The sequence below is a fragment of the Lycorma delicatula genome, chromosome 8 (assembly GCF_047948215.1).
Source record: "Lycorma delicatula isolate Av1 chromosome 8, ASM4794821v1, whole genome shotgun sequence".
Lineage (NCBI taxonomy): Eukaryota > Metazoa > Arthropoda > Insecta > Hemiptera > Fulgoridae > Lycorma > Lycorma delicatula.
Window position 1 is genome coordinate 109,733,244 of NC_134462.1, and position 21,927 is coordinate 109,755,170.

General features: G+C 31.8%; 1 protein-coding gene across 4 annotated transcripts in view; it reads right to left on the reverse strand.

Moving 5' to 3' along the window:
* Nucleotides 1-837: 837 nt before the first annotated feature.
* LOC142328872 (phospholipase A1 member A-like) overlaps nt 838-21,927 on the reverse strand; it is a 43,733-nt gene continuing 22,643 nt past the window's right edge. For all 4 annotated transcript variants that reach the window (XM_075373002.1, XM_075373003.1, XM_075373000.1 and 1 more), the window contains 5 exons: nt 18,279-18,521; nt 11,215-11,409; nt 7,521-7,689; nt 2,793-2,968; nt 838-1,143 (listed from right to left, as the gene is read on the reverse strand). In XM_075373002.1, coding sequence (XP_075229117.1) covers nt 1,115-1,143; nt 2,793-2,968; nt 7,521-7,689; nt 11,215-11,409; nt 18,279-18,521 — 812 coding nt within the window. In that variant the 3' untranslated portion in view covers nt 838-1,114. The remainder of the gene's footprint in view (nt 1,144-2,792; nt 2,969-7,520; nt 7,690-11,214; nt 11,410-18,278; nt 18,522-21,927) is intronic.

Consider the following 21,927-nt stretch of genomic DNA (forward strand, 5'->3'; position numbering starts at 1 on the left):
ACTGCACTGACACGTAACCACCTGACGAACTGCAGCAACAATCAGTAGTAACATACATTTACTAGTTGCACTAGCTGTGTGAGAGTCTTTCATAGTGTTGAGTAGTGGTTTCATTATGGGTTTGGTTTTATGTTGCTCACTCTGTATAAGTTATGTACCATTAAATGAACTTACTACATTATATTTCTACTCTTAATTTACATATATAATTAATTGTAACTTGTTTGTTTTTAAGATACGGTACTGTGTATGTTATTTATGTATTATGTCTAACTGTATTATTGTAGCTTTTTAAGTTATTCTTTATTCATATAACACACAGACATGAACAGGACACACATTAACCATGACTAACAGACGAACTATGCATTTAACATTACAGTGTAATAAAGGATAAATTAATGTGATTAAATTGTGTTATTAATTAGTTGTGAATCGGCGACATATTGTTGAAGTGATGTAACAAGAGGTTATGTGAATCAACCCAGGTATTAACACCTTTTCAATTTTTTGGCGTACACTTTTCATTGTTCTCCTATTCAAGTTGATATTTTCAAAAAGATGACACGTTCATTTGATTACAACTATATATATGATACAATCTCAATGTTTACTGACCATTACTGGTAGAGTAATGGTATGCGGTAGGCATTATACTGAACTGATTGATGTAGATAAATGTATAACAAGATTATAGATAATAGCTAAAGTGCATCTACTAAGCTAAGCCTAGTGCTAAGTCTATATGTTCATATTTAACAGCCAATTGAAAGTCATTTATGGAAAATTCTTTGTATTTTATAAGGTAGGTTTTCACATTTAACGAATTAGCAACAATTAATTTTTATAAATGTTTAATAATGTTAATTAATGTTTTTGTAGTCATTAAGAACATTGTTTAAAAAATAATAATAAGATAAAAATAATAAAAATTAAAAGAAGAAACTATAATATGAACAGAATTAATTTTTATGTTCTTTGTAAATCTGATACTGATAAATATTATTAAAAGTCATAATAAAAAAGTACAAATTTCGTTTACGTGATCTTCGATAATTAATATGATTTGAATCTTAATCTCTTTTGAATATTTCATAAGATCATTCATGGATCTTTATTTGACTGGATCCATCACCATTTTATCTGAAAATATTATAAATTCATTACTTTGTAAAGTCTTAAATAATTTTTATCGATTAATTTAATAAAATGTGACGAAAATTCTTTCTCTTTATTAATTTTTTCTGTTAATTATTTCTCAAATTCATATATTCCGGCTGCGGCCTTCAAAAACATATCTTTAATTCTCTCTAAAGATTCAGCCACGTACAGAATCCAACCGATCAAGACTACCGTTTGGGAGCGGGTGAATCTCTGCCAAAAAACAAGAGTGAAAAAAAACACACAAGAAAACAAACATAAAAACTATTTTCTTGCGTAAATAAAAAATATCAAAAAGAGGGAATGTGGCGAATCCTATCGCATGTGGTGGTTTATACAGAGATAGAATCGGTAATTGACACGATGAAAAAGAAAAGGATTCCCTTTTTCGGACGTTTGATGAGAAAACCAGAAGATAGATTGACTAGACAGATAATAGAAAAAAACTATGGAAACAGCAAACACCACTCGCTTGAATCGGGAAAGTGAAAGAAGACGTGAAAGAACTGGATGTGACACTAGAGAATTTAATAGAGAAAAAAAGAAACTGAAAAAATTGAAGGATAAAAACGTAAAATTTCAGCCAAAGATAAACAAATCAAGATCTAATAGGATGAAAAAGGATTTGAAATCAAGAAAACTTAAAAATCCAAAAGGTTAACAATGACTAAAGTGGTCCAACGAGGCTGTTAAAGAAAAAAAGCTATTTTTACTATTAAATATTCATTAACCGACATGTTTTTCGAGTCTGTTGTGATACAATAGAAAATAAAGAGAAGCTAGCAAGAAGGAAGAAGCATTCTGTTTCACTCTCATAAAGCACCTTTTTCCTGTGAATGCATGCCTTCATACTGCTCGTAAGATACGGGAAGCTATTAAAAAATGTTGGGATGGGAAGTACTGCCACTTTCATCTTGCATCTTGATGTCACATCATAAGATTTTTTTGTTTTGCTTTTCTTTAAATGGTACCGTGTTCAGCAAAAACGAGCAGGTACAATATAATATTGCCTCATACACCAAGATTGAACAATTTTTTACTACTGGTATAAGAAAGCTCACAGAAATACAAGACAAGTGCCTAAACGAAGCTGGTGACTATGTTGAAAAGTAACGTTATTTTCATTGTTAATGAGTGAATCATTTTTTTTCTACAGTTATTTGTCCATTTAATAATTGAATGACCCTTGTAATTTATCAAGCAAGCTGTAATGAACTGGATCAGAGAATTTCAAGTGGTTATATGTTTGTAAGTTATCAATTTCATTCATTCGAGGTTGATATATATTTGTGCCGTTTACTTATATGCTTACCGTAGACCCATATATGAACTGGTATTTCTGCCTCAGTTGCCAAAAACAGTTAATGACCAAAAATATAAAGAGATACTTCCTTTTTGTCAAGCGCATTTGCTTTTTCATCGCCATCTGCACCTTGCCGTTCTGCCATGGAACTGCAAAGGCTCCTACAACACAATATTTATTTTGGTTCAGAAGGAAAGCGATTGCTCCTAGGAACGCCTTACTGTCACCGTAAATTAAGATATCCTTACATCTGCTGCCCATTTCACAAACTGATTAAAACATAAAAAATGACAAGAATTTAATTTGGAAAAACTTTCTAAGACTTTACCTTTAGCAGCTGTATCGATTTCATAATCGGTTTTTATTACTTCCTTAGAAACTTTTGGGGCATTGCTTAGCAAACGTCCATTCTTTCTACCAAATGATCCTTCGATACCTTTACCTATTTCTTTGGTAAATGAAGAATTGGTGTGAAGACAATATACTCCTGAGTGTCTAGAAATACTAAACCAATAATATAATACATCATATGTTAATTTATATTAATTAAAAATTGTTTACAGATAAATGGTGGAGACCAGAATTCTTTGAATTATCAAGTCGGTTGTTAAGGATTTGAAATTATTATTTTAAAATTAACGTATCAATTAAAGTATTTTAAAATAATAACAATAAAAATTACAACAAAGGATTATGAAAAAATTAGTATTTCTATTTATTCGAATACGTTTTAATAATAAAAAGGATAATTATTTTTAAAAGTAATTAAAATAGGGTTTATCACAAATTACTGTAAAACGGCATATAGTATAACATTTGCATGGTAAATTTTACTTGAATAAAACTTGTTTGTAAATATCAGTCCAACTATTTTTATATTATATGTATTCAATTATTAAATATATTATTCAATTAACAATTATCTACTTTAATATCATATATCACCGAAATGAAAAAAATTCAATTCATAATTTATAATTCAATTGAATCTGGCTTCATCACTTCTTGTTTCCACTTAACAGATTAATAATTTTGGCTATTATTTATTTTGTCTAATCTCATCATTTATTGCAAATAATATTATTACTCTTTTAATTTTTTCTGTTGATAAAAATTTTAACTTATATCTTATAACTGATAATTAATTAATCATTTTTTAAAAATACCAATTTTTTCTACATTTTATTAATACTTTTATTCTTTAATACGTTCACTACTTTTGACACCGATCGGTCACATTGCCACCAAAGCGGACAATTTCTTGCTTGCTTTGCATTCTGAAAATTACTATAGGATAAATGTTTAAAATATATATATTTATAATTTGTGACAATTTTTGTCTAAAACAGTTTCTGCATTACAACTTCAAAGTGAAATACTGCCTTGATCGTTTCGTTCTGTCAAAATCTTATTAGGAAAAAAAACAAAAATAATTAAAGCGTACGCAATTTTTTTAAACAAAGTTTGAAGCAAATTTTATTTGTTATCTTTTATTCAAAAGTAAATATAAAAATTATTTAAAACATCTTAGAGCATGAATATTTAAATTCAGGTTGGAACATTAAAACGACATTATTCTTCAATTAACTAACTTTTTCAGGTTCTTTTAAAGTACTTTTAAAAAATAGTAAACCTTGTATTGACACATGTTACTATCATAAAGGGTCCTGGACAAACTATTAATCTGTTCCCAGTTACCATGTTTTCTTCTTATATTTAGAAATAAAAAAATTTAGAAAAGTTTATAAAAATGTTTATATTAATAAATTTAAAAAAGAATTGTCAAAGCTGAAAAAATGAAATATTTTGGGAGCATTGATTTCAAAAAAGAAGGGTTTTTGGAAATACTTAAAATTGACTGAATTGTAATTACATATTTCTATAGTTTTAATCACTCCATTACCTACCATAGTAGTAGTAAATTATAATTAATGAAAATCTATATTTGGCTGGTTGCTATAAAATGTAAATTTGATAGTTTTCAATATATTTACGTGTGCCCACCGGGCTGGTCTAGTGGTTAACTTGTCATCCAGTTGAGTTATTTAACAGCTTATTTTTGAATTCGAAGGTCTGAGGTCCAAATCCTAGTGAAAGTTGGTAGCTTTTATACAGATCTGAATTCTAGTCGTTGGTTATACTGTGTACTTTGGTGGTTGGAGTTCAACTAACCCCACATCTCAGGAATGGTCGGCCTGAGTATGTACAAGATACCTCATTTATATTTCATACATATATCATCTTCTTCTCATTGGGCCGTGGGGGAGTTGTTTAACAAGTTGTACGTATTAGGAAAATAAAAAACATGTTTATGTGTTTTGTAATAATACCAATCTGAAGATGAGAAAAATAATACAAAGTGCTATGTTTCGATAAATTTTACCAAAACATAGATTGAATATTGTATTTGTTGTTTGGTATTTTTATAATATAAAGGGTGTTTATTAAAATTGCATATCAATACTTTAACAACAGGATCGGGAATTTATATTAAGAGAAAAAAGATATTCCAAACTTTTAAAATTTAATATAGTCGATTGAAGATTTGCATCTGTAGAGTTTGCAAAAACATTTTTACAAACTGCAAAAAATTTAAGCAAAAAAACAGCCTTTTAGTTTTACTATAAATTATCTTTGCTATTGGTTAAAAGAAAACAAAGATGTTTCAGAATTCAAAATAAAATGAACCAAAAAATAAAAATAAAATATTTTTAAACAGAATAACAAATCTTCATAATGTTAAAATAAATAATTAAAAATAATCTCATAATGAATTTAAATTATTTCAGAAATTTTTTAAGTGGATGAGTTTGCCAACAATTTCCAAAATAAAAGGAATTATCTTACCAAAAATCATTTGGAGTTAATTACCAAACTCCATCTATAGCTTCCCTCACAATCAATATCGACCGGTTAAGACCATTGTTGAATGCAGTTGATCATGATGAAGGGAAAAGTGGAAGGAAGCAGTTGAAACAATCAATTTCCAAAACTCAAGAAAAAGGGCCTGGCCTTGTTGAAACAACCGAGACCAAACTATGTCAAATAATTTGGCACCTTGGTTCAGTACCATGGTTAGGTTTAATTATTCTAAATATTTTATTATTTTCTGGTTGATTCAAATAAATAAAAGTATTTATTTCGTTTATCAAATAAATTATTTTTATTATAATCCTTGAACTTGTAATTCTTACATATAACATTATTGTATTAATTAATTATATAACAAGTACAAGTTAGGTCTTTGAAGGATGGATGAAGACTGACTAAAAACAGAGCATTAGACACTTTCATATAACAAGAGTAACAAAAAAAGTGAGAACTTATAAAGAGAAACAAAAAAAGTGAAAATTTATAAAGAGAAACAAAAAAAGTGAAAATCTTTATTTAAAAAATTTAAAGGCCTTGTTTTAATAAACTTTAAACTTACTCTTTTAATAAAATTTAAAGGAGGAAATGAAACCTGAATCTTAACAGACTGTCTGCTGAGAAGCACAAAAATAAACTAATCGTTGATCCAAATAATATTGCTACTAGGCTTGTTGACACGACTAAATTCAAGGAAAATCAAAGAGAAATCATTTTTAAATAAGACATGCGCTACTCAGAGAACACAATTCTCAGCATCATTTAAGAGAAGGAGGTTGGTCGGGTAATTCCATAGGTCAAAATAAGATAAGCCACTGGTACAGCAGATGAAACCTATCCAAAATTCTTGAAGAACTGTGGCTGGAATATTAGAGCATAGCTGAAGAAATCAATGAAAAGAATAAGATAATAGCAACATTAAAACAAAGCAAACTTACGATAGATGTTGCTAGTTATTTTATATCATTGCTGAGTGTACGTTACAATTTGTGATATGTTAAAACATCGTTATTAGCCTTGGCCTATTCTGTTGCTGAGTTGCTGAGTACTGTGCACCTGTATGGTTGGTTAGCTGGCATATTGGTAAGATGGATATTAAGTTAAATAAAATCATGAGAACAATTACTGGTACAGTCTCCTTTACTTGAATTAGATGGCTCCCAGTACTAGCTAATATACCTTCACCACATCTGAGGTGCCAGAATACCTATTATTACACTGGAAAAAGATTACCAATGCAGTAACACCAATCAACATGGCCATCAGTGGATTAACCGTTAATCTTATGAACATGTTATGAAGTGCTGTTCACAGCAAGTGTAGAAGGAAGATCCACAAGATGTACAAGTATATCGTGCTACACCACCTGGAGTCAAATGGTTGATTAACCTGGATGTTATTTTGTAGCTATATTGAAATTTGTAATTATACCCATATAAATAGTTCACTTACAAAGGTTTGAATGTTCAGTTAATATTTTGGACATAACAAATCTATGTATGATATGATAAATAAAATAATATAGCTTCCGGTAGCATTAGTTTTGAAGTTGTTAAAAAACAATTTTGTTTGTGATCTTAGTCGAATTTATTCATTTAATAAGCTGTTTTTGACAAATTTATTATTTTTTTGTAAATTTCTAATCTTAAATAATATTGAGGGACTGTTAAGTGCTGTTTTTTTTATTAATTTTCATATTATTAATATATGTTTAATGCATGTTGTAATATATGTTTATTTAGTAGTCAAGTTGTTAAAATTGACAATATAATAATAAACAGGTCTTTGTTCACCCTTTCCTAATAGCAAAATACCAATCACAGAAAATACATCAAATTTATTAAAAATTGTGTTGGACGAAAGTTTGTTTTCAACTGCATAAAGAAATATTATGTTATAATTTTTTTATTAAATCAATATTTATTAAGAAAACTGCAAAATATTTTTTCTATCAAGAGAAAAGTCCACTGATCTACTGAAATGCTTGCTATTCTAAAAAATAGCGGCCAGTTCCTCTCTTAAGAACATACGTAAGAACCAACGATTAATCAGTTAGATAAAAATGTAATACATGGAATTATTTTACTTTCAAAATATTCAGACTTTCATTAGTCTGCCAGGTTTATAGTCTTCCAGTGCATTATAAAAATATGTATTATATATAAAACATATACATAAGTTGCTTTACCTTGCATCAAGGTCAGGTCCCATTATAATAGTCTCATTGGTTCTATCAGACATGCCATTAATGAAAGCCTTCCAAGAATCACACTTACGAGCCAAGAGAGTAGGGTTTGCAGGATTTTGCGTGATAGATTCAGCATATACAAATACAGAAGTTAAGTGATTACATAGAGCTAAAATGAAATGAACTAAATTATTGTTGAGAAAGTATAGAATATAACATGTATTGATGAATGTGAGAAAGGTAAGGACTTTGTTCTGTGTTAAGAAAGAAAATGGAAAGGTAAAAAAGGAAAGTTGTGCAAAACTGGAGCAAGATGGAAAGTGATGTATTTCTCTGAGTCACAGTAAATGTAAAGATGCAAGTAAAAAAGATTGAGGTAGTAGAGATGGGAATACTAAGGTGGATAAATGAAGTGAAAAATAATAAATAAAAAGAAATGAACACAATAAATGAATGGTTGAAAACAATATTTTTTAAATTTCATAATTCAGTCATCAAAATCTTTAAAAGTTCTAAAATCATGGCCTTACATCTAAATTACCAATTCTTCAGTTAGTGGTCTGCATCCAAAGCCAGTAAAAAAGAAAAATCATCATCATAATATTACAGGTTATCAAGCACCCAGTAATAATATAATACACTTCAATATTAACTATTCAAATTGTCATTTTCCAAATATGTTTGGCTTTCAGAGAAAAGTACAAAAAGACATATAGGTTATACTTACTCCTTTCAAGCCAACCTGAATTAGGGGAAACTGGTGGGTCTACCTCTCAGTAACACAAGTGGAAATAGTTAATATTTATTAAAAATTTTACTCATATAGAAAGGTTATTATTATATTTGCAAATATTTCAAAATTTATATAAATTTGACCTTTTAGCAACTTTTAGTTAAAGTAATTTCATTTGTACTGATTTAAATTGTGTCATCTCACAGCAATGAATGCAATTGTAACAAAAAAATTTATTTAATAATAAACAGAATAGTTTACTGTTACTTTCTGACCAGTGATTTTTTTATTGTATGTAAAATATGTTTTGTGTAATTACATAGTTGTTTACGCCATTCTGGCATAAAGTTTTCCGTTATTTTCTACGAATTCCAAGCTAGGGTGGGTCCCGTTGTTTTGTTACAAGGAATGTTTAAATCTCACTTTGTTTCGTATTTCTGGGTCTGTAAAGTCCACCTGTTTCTATTATTGTTCTTGTGTTCGACCCTCCCGCCGTCATCCTTAGCGACCGCGTCCATTCTTCTATCGAGTTATTTCTGACTACCCTTTTCATACACCCGTTATTTTTTCATCCCCTTACTAATACATACACACACTCTCCTGTCCACTACCTGGATCTGGTTACCCCCGCTTTCTTTCGCCATCTTTTCGGCAGAGTAAATCCAACATCTCACCACTGCAGTCGCCTAGGGCAATACTCTCCTGCAAACTTTGTGGTAACATTCACATTCAAGCAGAATCTCAAACTCATCACTACACATCTGAGATTCCACGCCTCATTCTACCACTAAACCACATCACACCTCTGTATTCCTGATTCACCGTGCGGACTACGCCCAGGACTACATAGGTATTCTTCTGTACTTGCTGTTACGAGTTCATCTCTGGCAAATATTTGTGTGCTACAGGCAAGTTCAGTTTTTCATTACTCATTACGTTAAACCATTATGTTATCATTCAAATTTGTGGAACATTCAGTTCATCATACCTATGCCGTTCAAGTTTCAATTTCACTTTAGTACAGTCACGACAGGTCACTTACAGAAGGCTTTCATTGTTCAGCTGCAACCTATTTCATGTGCTCAATTAAGTTCAGTGTGATTATATTGTAATTAACTCTTTTGTACTGTAATTTTATTGTGTCCTTTTCTACGTTAAACTAGAATTACATTTTTACATTATTTAATGTTAAGTTTGTGGTTCACAAATCAGGAAAGGCCAGTGCCAATTAAGATTTACTGTAATTGATGTTTCTAAGTTAATGACATTTGTTCATTCCTAATTTTTCAATGTTACAGCATTTGTCAGCAATGCAATAGTTTTTCAGACACACTATGTTTATTGATGTTATATTTTTCTAAAGTTATAATTAAAATTAAGGTGTTTCATGTTCTCTTTCAGGCTTCGTCAAAAACGTATATTGTCAAAATCTGTATTTAGAAGCGTGTACTCATGTATTTTTTCATTTAACTATCATTGTTCAGACGCTGATTTCAGCTGATGTATTAAGTAGTTTTTAAGGTTATAATAATTAACTTATATTAATTTGTTTTCATTAAAGTCCAATTTCTTTTGGCAAATACTAGCTGTGTGTTTTTTTATTTTTTAACTTTACCCAACAATAGTAATGAATAGTATGAATGATAATACAAGTCTGAAAGGTTCAATGAATGGAATACGGGCCTTATAAATAAATAAGATAAGACTTACTCATCAATACACCGATTACTGAATTATCAGACTTTGAGAAGTTGCTATGATTAAGGTTTCTCCTGCAAGAGTAGCCAGTTGTCAGTTAGTTATTTTATGGATATAAAACTTAAGAAAGAACAGATGGTTTAGGCTTTAATTGTTCAGAGCAATCTTCAAGATGTATTACCTGCTGTGAAGGAATTTAAATGCATTATTAAAAGCTTTTCATTTCAGTAAGAGATAACTGTCAAAAGCAGGCAATGAGTAAGCCTAAAGTAAAATTTCAGTAAATGTGAACGAAATTACCATGCAAAATCTTCTGCAGATTTATTTGCTTCTAGATTTCTTTGTTATTTTCATGCTAGGATTTTCATACACATTAAGATATAATAAATGAAGTTCATAGTTTAATATTCATTTTAAATAGACAATCTTTAACCATAATTTTATCCTGTAATAGTTATTTTACAGTAATTCATTATTTGGAAAAAAAGAGTAAAGTAATCTACAAATAAACCTACTAGTAATCGGCTCAAACATGTCAAACGTATACTTACCACACTCAGTTTTCAACACCCTATTGAATTCATTTGAAATCTGCTTTAAAAAAATAAAATAAATTTAAGATCAGTTAAATCTTGAAGGATGGATATTAAACTATATAACTTGGAAATAAAGATATTATTAACCAATAAAATGGTGGACAGAAAAATATGATTTTGATGTAGTAATTAATTCTTCGTATTTGGGACAAATGCCAACAGACTTGTGTCAATTATTCTCTTTATAATAAATACTATACAATCACACTGCATACTTGTAATAAAGACATATTATTTTAAAAAGTATTGTAATTCAAAGAAAATCTCTTTTGACAAGTTAGTTTACGCAAAATTGGAAGTGTATTGGTTTGGTATTATATTATCATTGTGTTCTTAAAATAATTTCCAACGCACCAGCAGAATTACATTGATCAATTGTATGATAAATAGTGCATAATTTTTAAATATATCCTTTTATTTACATCATTTAAAAACTTAAACATTTGAAAAGGTTAACTGAACTGCTGCTGACTTGTTAACTGTTGCTCTGAGTTTGATTATAAGTAACCATGTACTAATTTAATTTTTCTCAAAAAAATTATAATTTCATCTTCAGTAGGCCAGTCTTTACTGAGTTAATAGTATCGTACAAAAGGAAAAGGGACAAGGAGTTGAGGAAATAAATTTAAAAAACTTTAGAAATAATTAATAAAAGTGAAATACTTACAAAATCTTCTATTTTCACATCCTGGTTGTGGATGATGTCCTGAATTAACGAGAAAATCAACATGACCAGATGGATAACCAACACCATAATAGTACATATCGGTATGTATTATATCAACAAATTGTGCATCACTTGGATCGAGCTTTAATTTATTATTAAAAAACCATGAAAAATATATATGTGTAGGATCAAGACCTGAAATAACAACAATCATTATCCTGTGATAATCACAGGACAACTCTGATCAAGAGGAGTACTCTCTTGATCAGAGCACTCCTTTGTGTTTTTTTTTGTTTAACCTCCGGGTCCACCCTGTTAGGTATTGTTTCATAGGATGAGATGAATGGATGGTATTGTTTCATAGGATGATTTGTAGCATGTGTGAAAATTCCATGTTTGAGGATTAGAACACAGGATCTTCAGATGAAAAGCCGAGATGCTACCACTTGTGCTACGGAGGCCGACTCCTTTGTTTGTTGGCTATCTTCTTCTACACCCTCTATTTATATTTCAACCTTTCTTCTTTTAACTGCTTTTTGGTTTTCATCTATGCTACCATGCTACAAGCCATAGATGTAGGACAGATCCTTCTTTATTTGAGACCACAAGTGTTGGTCAGACTGTTTAAGGTTTGACCCACCGGGTTAGTCTAGTAGTGAACGCATCTTCCCAAATCAACTGATTTGGAAGTCGAGAGTTCCAGTGTTTAAATCCTAGTAAAGGCAGGCAGTTAGTTACTTTTATACGGATTTGAATACTAGATCGTGGATACCAGTGTTCTTTGGTGGTTGGATTTCAATTAACCACACATCTCAGGAATGGTCGAACTGAGACTGTACAAGATTACACTTCATTTATACTCATACATATTATCATCATTCATCCTCTGAAGTAATACCTGAATGATAATTCCTGGAAGACTAAACAGAAGAAAGACTGTTTAAGGTCTCAATTTCAAACTTAAGTTTGCAAAATATTCACACTGTGTTTGTAGTAACTACTGAGTAGGTTCTTCCTATTTATTATCTATGTACCAGAAACTCATCTCCACAATAATTGTAATAGTTTTCTTAATAAACTGACAACAGAAGGATATGCAAAAGGAAAAATAACAATGGCTGGATGTTGACTTATTTCATGTGATGCTTACATTATTATAAGTCTCATGTGAAATGAGTAATTTGTTTTTCATCATAAACTATCAATATTTTCTCTTACACCATGATCAATGTAATAGAACCCGATAATGGAATCCAAATAAAGCTAATACAATAATAGACAATCAATGTTAACATCTTTAATTTTGACTTCACCAAAGAAGATATGCTGAGTGAATAGAAAACCTCATCCTACTCAGAAGTTTGTTATTACCTTAATATATTAATAAACTGAAACATACAAAAACTTCAAAACTGCACATAAAATCAAAATTAATCTTCAGACACTAGATGACTGCAAAAGTAACCTATAACAGTAAAGTAAATAGATAATTTTATTGGGCCAATTATTACTCCTACTAAATAAATTTTATTACTTAGAATGAAATAGAATTAATAAGTAACTCTGGGCAACAAAGCCCAAAATAAAAATAAAATAATTATACCATGTTGGTAAAAAAAAATAAAGTTTTGTAGTGAATTCAGTTACTAAAACTTTTTATCTCTTAAATTAGGGGGGGGAAGTGAATAAGCGTGTTATTTTGTTGGCTGGGAGTAAAGTTACAGAAAAAGGGGTGAGAAGAAATGAAATAATTTATTTTACGAAATAACTCATTTTAGGAAAGTAAAACAATATTCTTTAATCCCTATTCTTATGTCTGAGAGCTATGGTCCGATTCGTATCCCGCTGAAAATTTCCTGCCATAGTTCACGTCCTCTGTCATTCGAATCAACGTGTCTAAAGTTTTCCAGTGGTCTCTTCAATTTGTTCCAACAATCTTTTCGGCGGTCTTTCCCGTGATATTGTGCTTCGATTTTTCCCTGTATGACTAGTTTTCATGATTTTCGCGGGATCTACGGACTATATGACCGAAAAAGCAGAGGATGCGCTGGAAGCAAATTCTGACAACCTCCTATGTATACCCAGCACGTTTATAATCGACTTGTTTGTCCTCTTTTCCGTCCATGCAACGCGGAGCATTATTATGTAGACTCACATTTCTAATGCTGATGTATTAGACTGACTGGAGGAGAATATCAATTATCCTCCAATCTTCTACCTTGATGGTCTAGGTTTCAACTCCGTTCATGATTATTGGAAAGACTAGTACCTGAAGCAGTCTCACCTTTGCATTATTTGTGATTTGCCCTATCTTTCCAAATAGTTGTCAAATACGTAAGCACCAACTTCGCCAAGATAATTCTTCTTATTTCGGCCAGTGAGCCTCCACCTTTATCTATTGTGGATCTTAAATATACAAATTGGTCCACCTTATTCGAAATAATACAGCGCATCACTGACTGGAAGATCGTTGGTTCTGTCTACGATCATAACTTTTGCTTTTTTTATGTTAATATCAACGCTTATGTTATGTTATTATCAGCTTATGTTATGTTCAGCCGTATTTATGGAAGATTCAACGCGAAGACTTCTCTCCAAGTACCAATATGGGTTAGGCCCGGAAGAGGTACTAAGGATGCGGTATCGTCATTGTTGGCAGAAGTAAAAAATGCTGAAGGTAGCTACGTGTTGTGTGTTTTCTTAGACATCTCGGGTGCTTTTGACAGGATGTGGGGGACGTCGGTGCTATACCAGTTCGGAAGGCGAGGAGTGACTCAAGAGGAATCCAACTTCCTGAGGAGCTACTTCGAGAAGAGAGAAGTGGTACTGCGACATGGTTCAGCGGAGTGGAAGAAACAGTTGAGCAAAGGGTGTCCACAGGGAAGTGTGATGGGTCCATTTGTGCGGAAAATGGAATTTGATACTTTTATGCGATTGCGACTACCTGGTTGCCGATTAAGAGCCTAAGCGGACGACGCCCAGCTAGAAGACAAAGCGAAGAAAGCAATGAGGTGTTGAGAAAGTGGAGTGAGAACCATCAAATGACCTTTAGCGCAGAAAAGACGACAATGATGAATGTTGAAAGGCAAATTACAACGTAAGTCTATTATAAGAATCGGAAGGAAGAACATAAAATATGCCAAGACCTATAAGCAATTGGGAATCGTCATAGATGAGAGGTGCGAATATAAGGAGCACGTGACGCAGGTCGGAGGAAAAGCGTTCTTCGCATTTAACATCATTCTTCGAGTCGTTAATTATAAGAGGGGGCTTGATTTCCGGATGCTGAGTATCTTATATAAAGCTTGACTGAAGGAATCATGCTCTACGGTGCACGATTTGGGAGCATCGGACTGATCTCGTGCACTTCAGGAAGATTCCGATGAGTGTGCACTGATTGATACTGTTGATCTAATACGAGGTTATAGGACTATATCAGGAGATGCAGTATGTGTAGTGGCTGGAGTAAAGCCGTTGGATATTACAGCGAGCAAGAGGAAGAGAAGATCCGAGAGCTGAGAAAGTCGGGTACGTATAAAGATGTGGAAGTGTTAAAGAAGAGCGTTCCATCAGTGAAGAGGGCTTCGATTAATAGCAGGCGAGGTACGGCGTTTCAACGAAGGGTAGATACACGTACGCGACTTTCCCAGATGTAAGACTTCGCTGTAAGAGGAAGTGGTTAGTTACGGATAATTACGTGACACAGGGTTTGACCGGTCATGGCAACTTCAATGGGAAGCTCAACGGATTTGGATTGGTGCCGAGTCCCAACTGTATGCGTTGTGGATTGGAAGAACCTGCGGAGCACGTGCTCCTTGTATCCGAGGAATATGAGGAAGAAAGGCAGCAGTTCATGCGGCAATTACGAGAGCTAGACGTACGATTAGAAATAAGAGACATCTGCAGCAACAAGGTCGCGTTTAATAATTTTTGTAAGTTTGTTAAAGACATATTAATTACGAAAGAGAATGCTAGGTAGATATGAATATCCGTGGGCGTGAAGGACGCAATGAGAATTGATGAAGATGTCTGTGTCACGGGAGATTTCCGTTTCACGGTAAAATTTAGGTTAAAAATTGTTGCTGTTAGGTATAGGATAAAGTAAAGTAATATTGTGGGTAAACTAGATTTAAGGAAGATAGGTTTGAGTAGCGAAAAGAAGACTAAGAACGAAAGTTTCATAGGTGTAGATAGACACAGTTCAATAGATAGTTAACAAGAAATAAGGAATAAAAAGAAGCGCTAACACCGAAGCTAAATAGATTTGTAGAAATGAATTTAACAGAGTACGAAACAAGTAGGAAACATTATAAAAAGTAGAGATAGTTAGAAATAGGTCCTAAAAAAAAAAAGTTTGTAAACGAGATTACATAGTGTAAGTAGGCTAGAAGAAATAAGAAACAAGAAGACCGACCAAGAGAGAGGAAGAAGAGATAGGCAAAAATAGAGTCTCAAAGGAAGGCAAAATCAAGTGCAAGACCAGCGTAAAAATACCCGATGAGGCCAGAGAAACGTAGCTGATATATTTACATATCAGAGGTGATTTGATGAAGGCTGAGGGGGGGACATCTTTGGCCAATGCCAAGTGCAGAGTTGTACGAGTCAGGTATGAGGGCTTTAGAGGACTGCTGACAAAGCCAATGGCTTAGAAGCAGCAGAGGTGGAGGACTACTGGATAAGTCCATGGAGGGAACCTCTATGTATCATTAAAGATTCCAGAAATGTGATATTTTGGGTGAAAGAAAATCCTTATGTGACAGAGTTGGAAAGAAATCCATCGACTGTCATGATATTGGTTGAAATATCAGCTCGTCATTTATTAGGTCCTTATTTTTTTGACAGGCCAGTGAATGCACAAATTTATTTAGAGATGTAAGAGGCATGAATACCATAACCTCAAGAGAACGATCTTATGAAACGAGTATGGTTGCAGCACTGTACATTTTGCTTTATCAGTCCTCTCGTTTCTGAATGAAAAATTTCAAGGTTATTGGATTGGCTGCGGTACTCCAGCGATACGAGCTCCATCATCATGGCCACCATGAAGTCCATATCTCACCACATCAGATAATTCATTATGGGAAATTATCAAGACACATGTATTTGCATGTCGCTACACTGCAAATGAAGAATTGCGTGATGTTGTGAGGGACGCCTTCTGTAACATAACACCAGAAAGTGCTCCATCGTAAGGGGAATACACAGACCCACTGGACCATTAAAAATTAATACTATGTATCATGTATGCAAATAAAATAATTTATTATTATATCACATTTTTCATTTATAACTCATTACAAATGTTTAGTTCTAACTTTAGGAGGTACGGTGACTTCCCAGCCACTCTGTATTTGCCATTAATGTTGAATAATATTGGAGGCAGAATACATTCCTGTCATACTCCTCTTGGTGGCTAAAAGGGCTCTGTTGTGTAATTTTCCAGTCTAACCATTATACTGTTCTTTAAATATAGGTTCCGAATAAGGGTAACAAGATTATCAGGAACACCCACCTCCCTCAATATTCACACACCTTTCCACCTGACTGAGTCGAAGGCCTTGGCATAATCTAGGTAGCAGGATTTACAAGAGTGTCAAACTCTCTGGCTTTCTCTATCAGTTGCCTAAGATTTAGAAGTTGCTCATGCGTACTACTTTCTTTGACAAATCTGACCTGCTCTGCAGGAATCTTTCTGTCCAGATAGTATTGTAGATATTCATAGAATATATTCAAAAAAATTTTACTTGCATGTGAAATCAGAGAAAAAGTTCTATAATTTTTATATCACTGTGAGAGGCCTTTCTATGTATAGGGGTATGATCACAAAGGTTGCCCACTCATCAGGCCATTTGTTGGTTAACCATATGTGTTTACAGATCTAGTGCATATTCATAAACCCAATTCACTGGTTGGTTTGATCATTTCTTTTATAATGCTATCTGAGTCTGGTGATGTGTTGTCTCTCAATCTCTTTATTGCTTTCTGTATTTCCTCTTTGAGAATTCCTGGTTCTCTCACAGACACTAATCTACATAAGTGAGCTCTTCTTAGATTTCACGATATAGTTTGCTGTGCAGTCCTCTTTCCATCTTTCTTCAATCTTCCGATAGTCAGTAAAAGGTTTACAATCTGTATCTTCTATAACCTGAAATTTTGGTTTGAAGGTGTTCATAAGTTTGCTAATTTTTTTGAACATGACCACGTTTCATTATTCCTGTGTAGCTCCTCTGTTTTATTGTAGTTTTTTTGGATGTTTGAATTTTTATCACAATGACATGATCCAGTACACATGAAAAAATTAAAACAAACATTTTCAAAAAAATATTTATTTGGAGAGTAACAGTTTATGGCAGCATGGGCAATATGGAAGCAATATGAGCAAATGAGAGACCTTTGAACTGTGGTGTTTAGAAAGTTAAAAGCTTTGTTAAGACGAAATCTTTAAAAGATAAGGTCCTTAAGAGGAGGATTCTGACTCCTTAAGATGAGTCAGAGAATAAAGAAACTTGGGGAGACGCTTAATAAAATAAACCCTCTATTTTAGATTTTTGGATCATACATTAAATTATTAAAGATTTGACAATTTGCTAACTGCAAAAGTTTTTTATTTTCATTTCCCAATCTAAAAAAACAAGAAATGTTTAATTTAATTTTTAATGATTAATTTATCTTTTAATATCTTTGTTTCTAAAAATGACACAGATGGAAATTTTACAGAAAAGTTCTTACATATTTTTTGTTATTGAAATCAAGGAATCATTGCTCACATTACATTTAATTAGACCAGTTTATTGTAAGGTAAGTTGAAATTACAATAAACTAGATAGAAATACAGGTGAGTTATTGGCTGGAGTGTTATTAAGGTCAACATGCTGACTTCGCTTTCAACTGCTACTGAATTCAATCTTCAGAAAGGTCTTCATTTCCTCATTCACTAAAAAGGAAGGGAAATACTCTATAAAATTGTTGGAATACTCTATAAATACACACATTCCTACTGAAAAAAAAAAAGATTGCAGACCAATTAAATAAACATTTTAATTATTTTTTCAAATGACACATACCAGTTATTCTGTGAGGTTTTTTCACCATGTGATGCCCCATAATACCAGCCATAGGTCCACCAAAACTAAAACCAACAATATGCAAATTGTCAGCGATGTTATAGCCCTTTTTTTCTAAACTACTAAAACATTTTCCTAATTCACGAGCAATGGTTTGGGCATTAAAAAATGGTTTAGGCAACTTGCCAGTCATATTTATCCAGTTCAGCACTATCACATAATGATCGCACCTTTTTAAATAAGCTGAAAAAATTAGAAATTAAATATTAATGTTTGTTATATGCACAACAGCAAAGAAAATAATTCTTGACAATATTGGATAAGAATTCTAATTGCAATGTTATAAAAAATATACATATAAATTACATGGAAGTAAATTAAATGAGTAAATCACATCACAATCATACAACAGATTCCAGCAGAAAATGGGTTTGTCTGAGATGTAATTCTCTTTTTATCCTCTTATTGGAAACACTAAAAAGGTAAAGAGTAGATTAGAAACACTGAAGATGAATTATATGTCTTTCCTGAGTCTGAAAACAGATATGACATTAAGGATGCTCCATCTAGTTATTTGACATAGAAAGCAAGGTATGCTTTAACCCAACCTTGATTAATTAATATGAATGTTAAAGACACCCCATCAAATAAGTTGTAAAAGGAAATAAAGGGTTCGTTGCTGGAGGAAGGAATACAAATTGTTTAACATATATACAAAAATAACGTATAATGTGTAATATGCTTCATGTCCTAAAAACATTGTGATGTTTTTAGTACATGAAGCACATTATATTTCAAAATAGGAAAATCTCAAAAGAAGAAGACAATTGATTCAAACAAGGACATTATGATATGAGAATGAATGTTAAGAAAACAGAGATTTCATGAGGTCTAGACAGCAAACCAATGTATGTCTGTACTAATAACAAAAAATTGAGCTAGTTGATATTGTTGTACAGGTATACGTGAAATATGTTGACAATAATTTGAAAAGGAAAAAGAACAGCTGGCTAAATAAAAATTTTGTAGAAAGAAACAGTTTTATTGAGATAAGTTATAATATAAAAGCAACCTGACAATGACACATCAGAAGAAAAGAAAGATTGATTAAAGCAGTAAACACACATACCAGTTATTCTGTGAGGTTTTCCTCAATCTGATGCTCCGTAATACCAGCCATCGTATTATTATTATCATGCAGTAGTATGCACAGTATTATTATCCACAGTTGGTGTATATAAATGTGAGAGTGGTAAAGAATAAAAATTATAATTTGCAAGACAGTAGAAGCTATTAGTAACTATAATCTTACCAGAAAATAGTGAAGAGAGATGAGGGAGACATGGTGAAATGGGCTTGCCTAAGAGCATATGTGATTATAACGTCAATTTAATGATGTTAGGTGCTAAAATAAATGTTCTATTCAACTTCATTTTATTACTCCATACAGTCAGAATAATTTAGCTAAACATTGGCCTAATTCATTATTTCTTTATTTCTTTATTTTTGAAATTGGTTTTTTGTTCTATCTGATGTGCAGCTTTATTGTGAACACGGTAGCAAAACTGGTAAACTGAATCAATTAGAAGTTATTTGTAAACAGTGTCTCTCCATAGCAATATGATTCAACAGGAAGAATTCATAACAGCCACCATGTATTGTGCTTAATAGTGAGTGTTGTTGACATGAGTTCTGCAAAATACATTTCACCGTTGTTATTGATTACATTGTGTTATGCATAAATATTGTTTTTAATAAGGTGTGTGATAACCTATATAACGACTAAAAAAGAATACTTTGCTTCTTAAATCTTATATTTTTATTTTGCAGTTGAAGCTGTATTGGAATTACATTGCTTGCAGAGTTAATTTTTATTAGAGTGGATGTAAGCAGTTTTCTATTATTTCATTAGATAAGAAATGCCCACCAGATGTGAAACTTCTTAATTACTTAATGTAAGTTCTCTGCAAACTAAAGCAGTTTTAATGCTAAAATAGAAAAATTTGCGTCATTTAAATCTGGTGGTAAGGAATTAAAGTACAATAGGAATTAAAATATTGGTGAGAATCTATAATTTACTAATCAATACAATCTGGGAAAGTAATAGGTGACACTACTACTACTAAAGTACTACTAGGTAATACTTATTTGTTCAATATTAGCTACAGTGGGGTGGTGTAGCTAATATTAAAGAAATGAAATATACTAAGGACAAAATTTTATACAACTTTTTACGATGAATAATAATTCAGTAACAAAAAAAATAACATGAAAAAATATCAGAAGTTTTCAATGAAATAAAATTTTATGTACTTTTCATTTTAAAAAAATGTGTGAATATAATTTAATAGGCTTACAAGGAAGTCATGTGTTGTCCACAACAGATTTTTTTTAAATTTTTATAGTTTTACTACTTTTATTTGTATTATTTATATCCTCATTAATGTTAAGTTCTTTAAAACAACATAATAAAATCAAAATGTTTAAAAGTAAAATACAATTTTTTATTTACAATTTTAAATTACACAGTCAATCATCCTTTTGTTGTTTAAGTTTCATATAGTGTTTTCATTTTTGTATCGTTATTAATTTTTAAGTTACAATAAATATAATTTTTTGTATTTGTGAAAACCATCATTGTGTACTGAATTTTTTTATTACTTGTTTAATATTGTGTAATGGTAATGACAGTACTAGTACGACTGAAAACATTGTCAGTTTAATATAGATGATATTTAATTAAAACTAGTTTAGTAACCCAATTAATATTATTTTAAAGTACTTAAAATAATTATTTTTTCTATTCACTTTATTGCTGTAAATCGCAAATTCCTAAGTCGCTGTCGTCGGTAGACTCTAAAGAGCTCGTGTCCGATTATGAATTCACATTTTTCATAAAATTGTCGATGTGCACATTGTATAAATGTTCATCTTCAATGTATTTTTTTAATGTTAACAACATGCTTGCAGAACATTGCTCCACTCACCTTCAACCACTTTATGTCCTCCTCAGCTAACTTAAGAACGTCCGACACGTTAGAAGTTGTATTTCTTTTAGCTACTTGCCCTATAACTTGACTCCGAATCATTTCAATGACATTTAAGTCAGGGTGATAAGGAGGCAGCAATAGAACTGTATGACCATAATTTTCGAAAATGTCATCTATAAGAAATTTTTTTTGATTTTTTGTATAATTTTATATCATATAATTCAGTCTTCGTCTTAGCAGGAGAACAGTTAATTCGTTGGTCTGCTAACCACTTTATCATATCGCTCTTCAAAGAGTTAGAATTTGGCTGCTTTTGTAGCAGAATGTTGTAATACGATGCGTTATCTAGTACAAAGACAGACTAAGTTGGCAAGTTGGGAATACACTTCTCCCGTAACCGATTCGTGTAATTTTCGGAATCAATCGATTTGTGACAATCTCCTTACTTATTTGACTCGTACATAAGTAAAGCATTGTTAATGAATCCTTTATTTCAGCCGGCAGGAGCAATTACTAATAGTGAGCCCTTGGATACTGGTGTGTTCAGTCCTTCATGAAGGTTTGTAATGTCTACCCACGATTTTGGTGCCGCATGACTACTGTGAATGTAGGTTTCATATGTGTATACAATCGGTCTTCCTTCTTTGCAAAACAGGGAA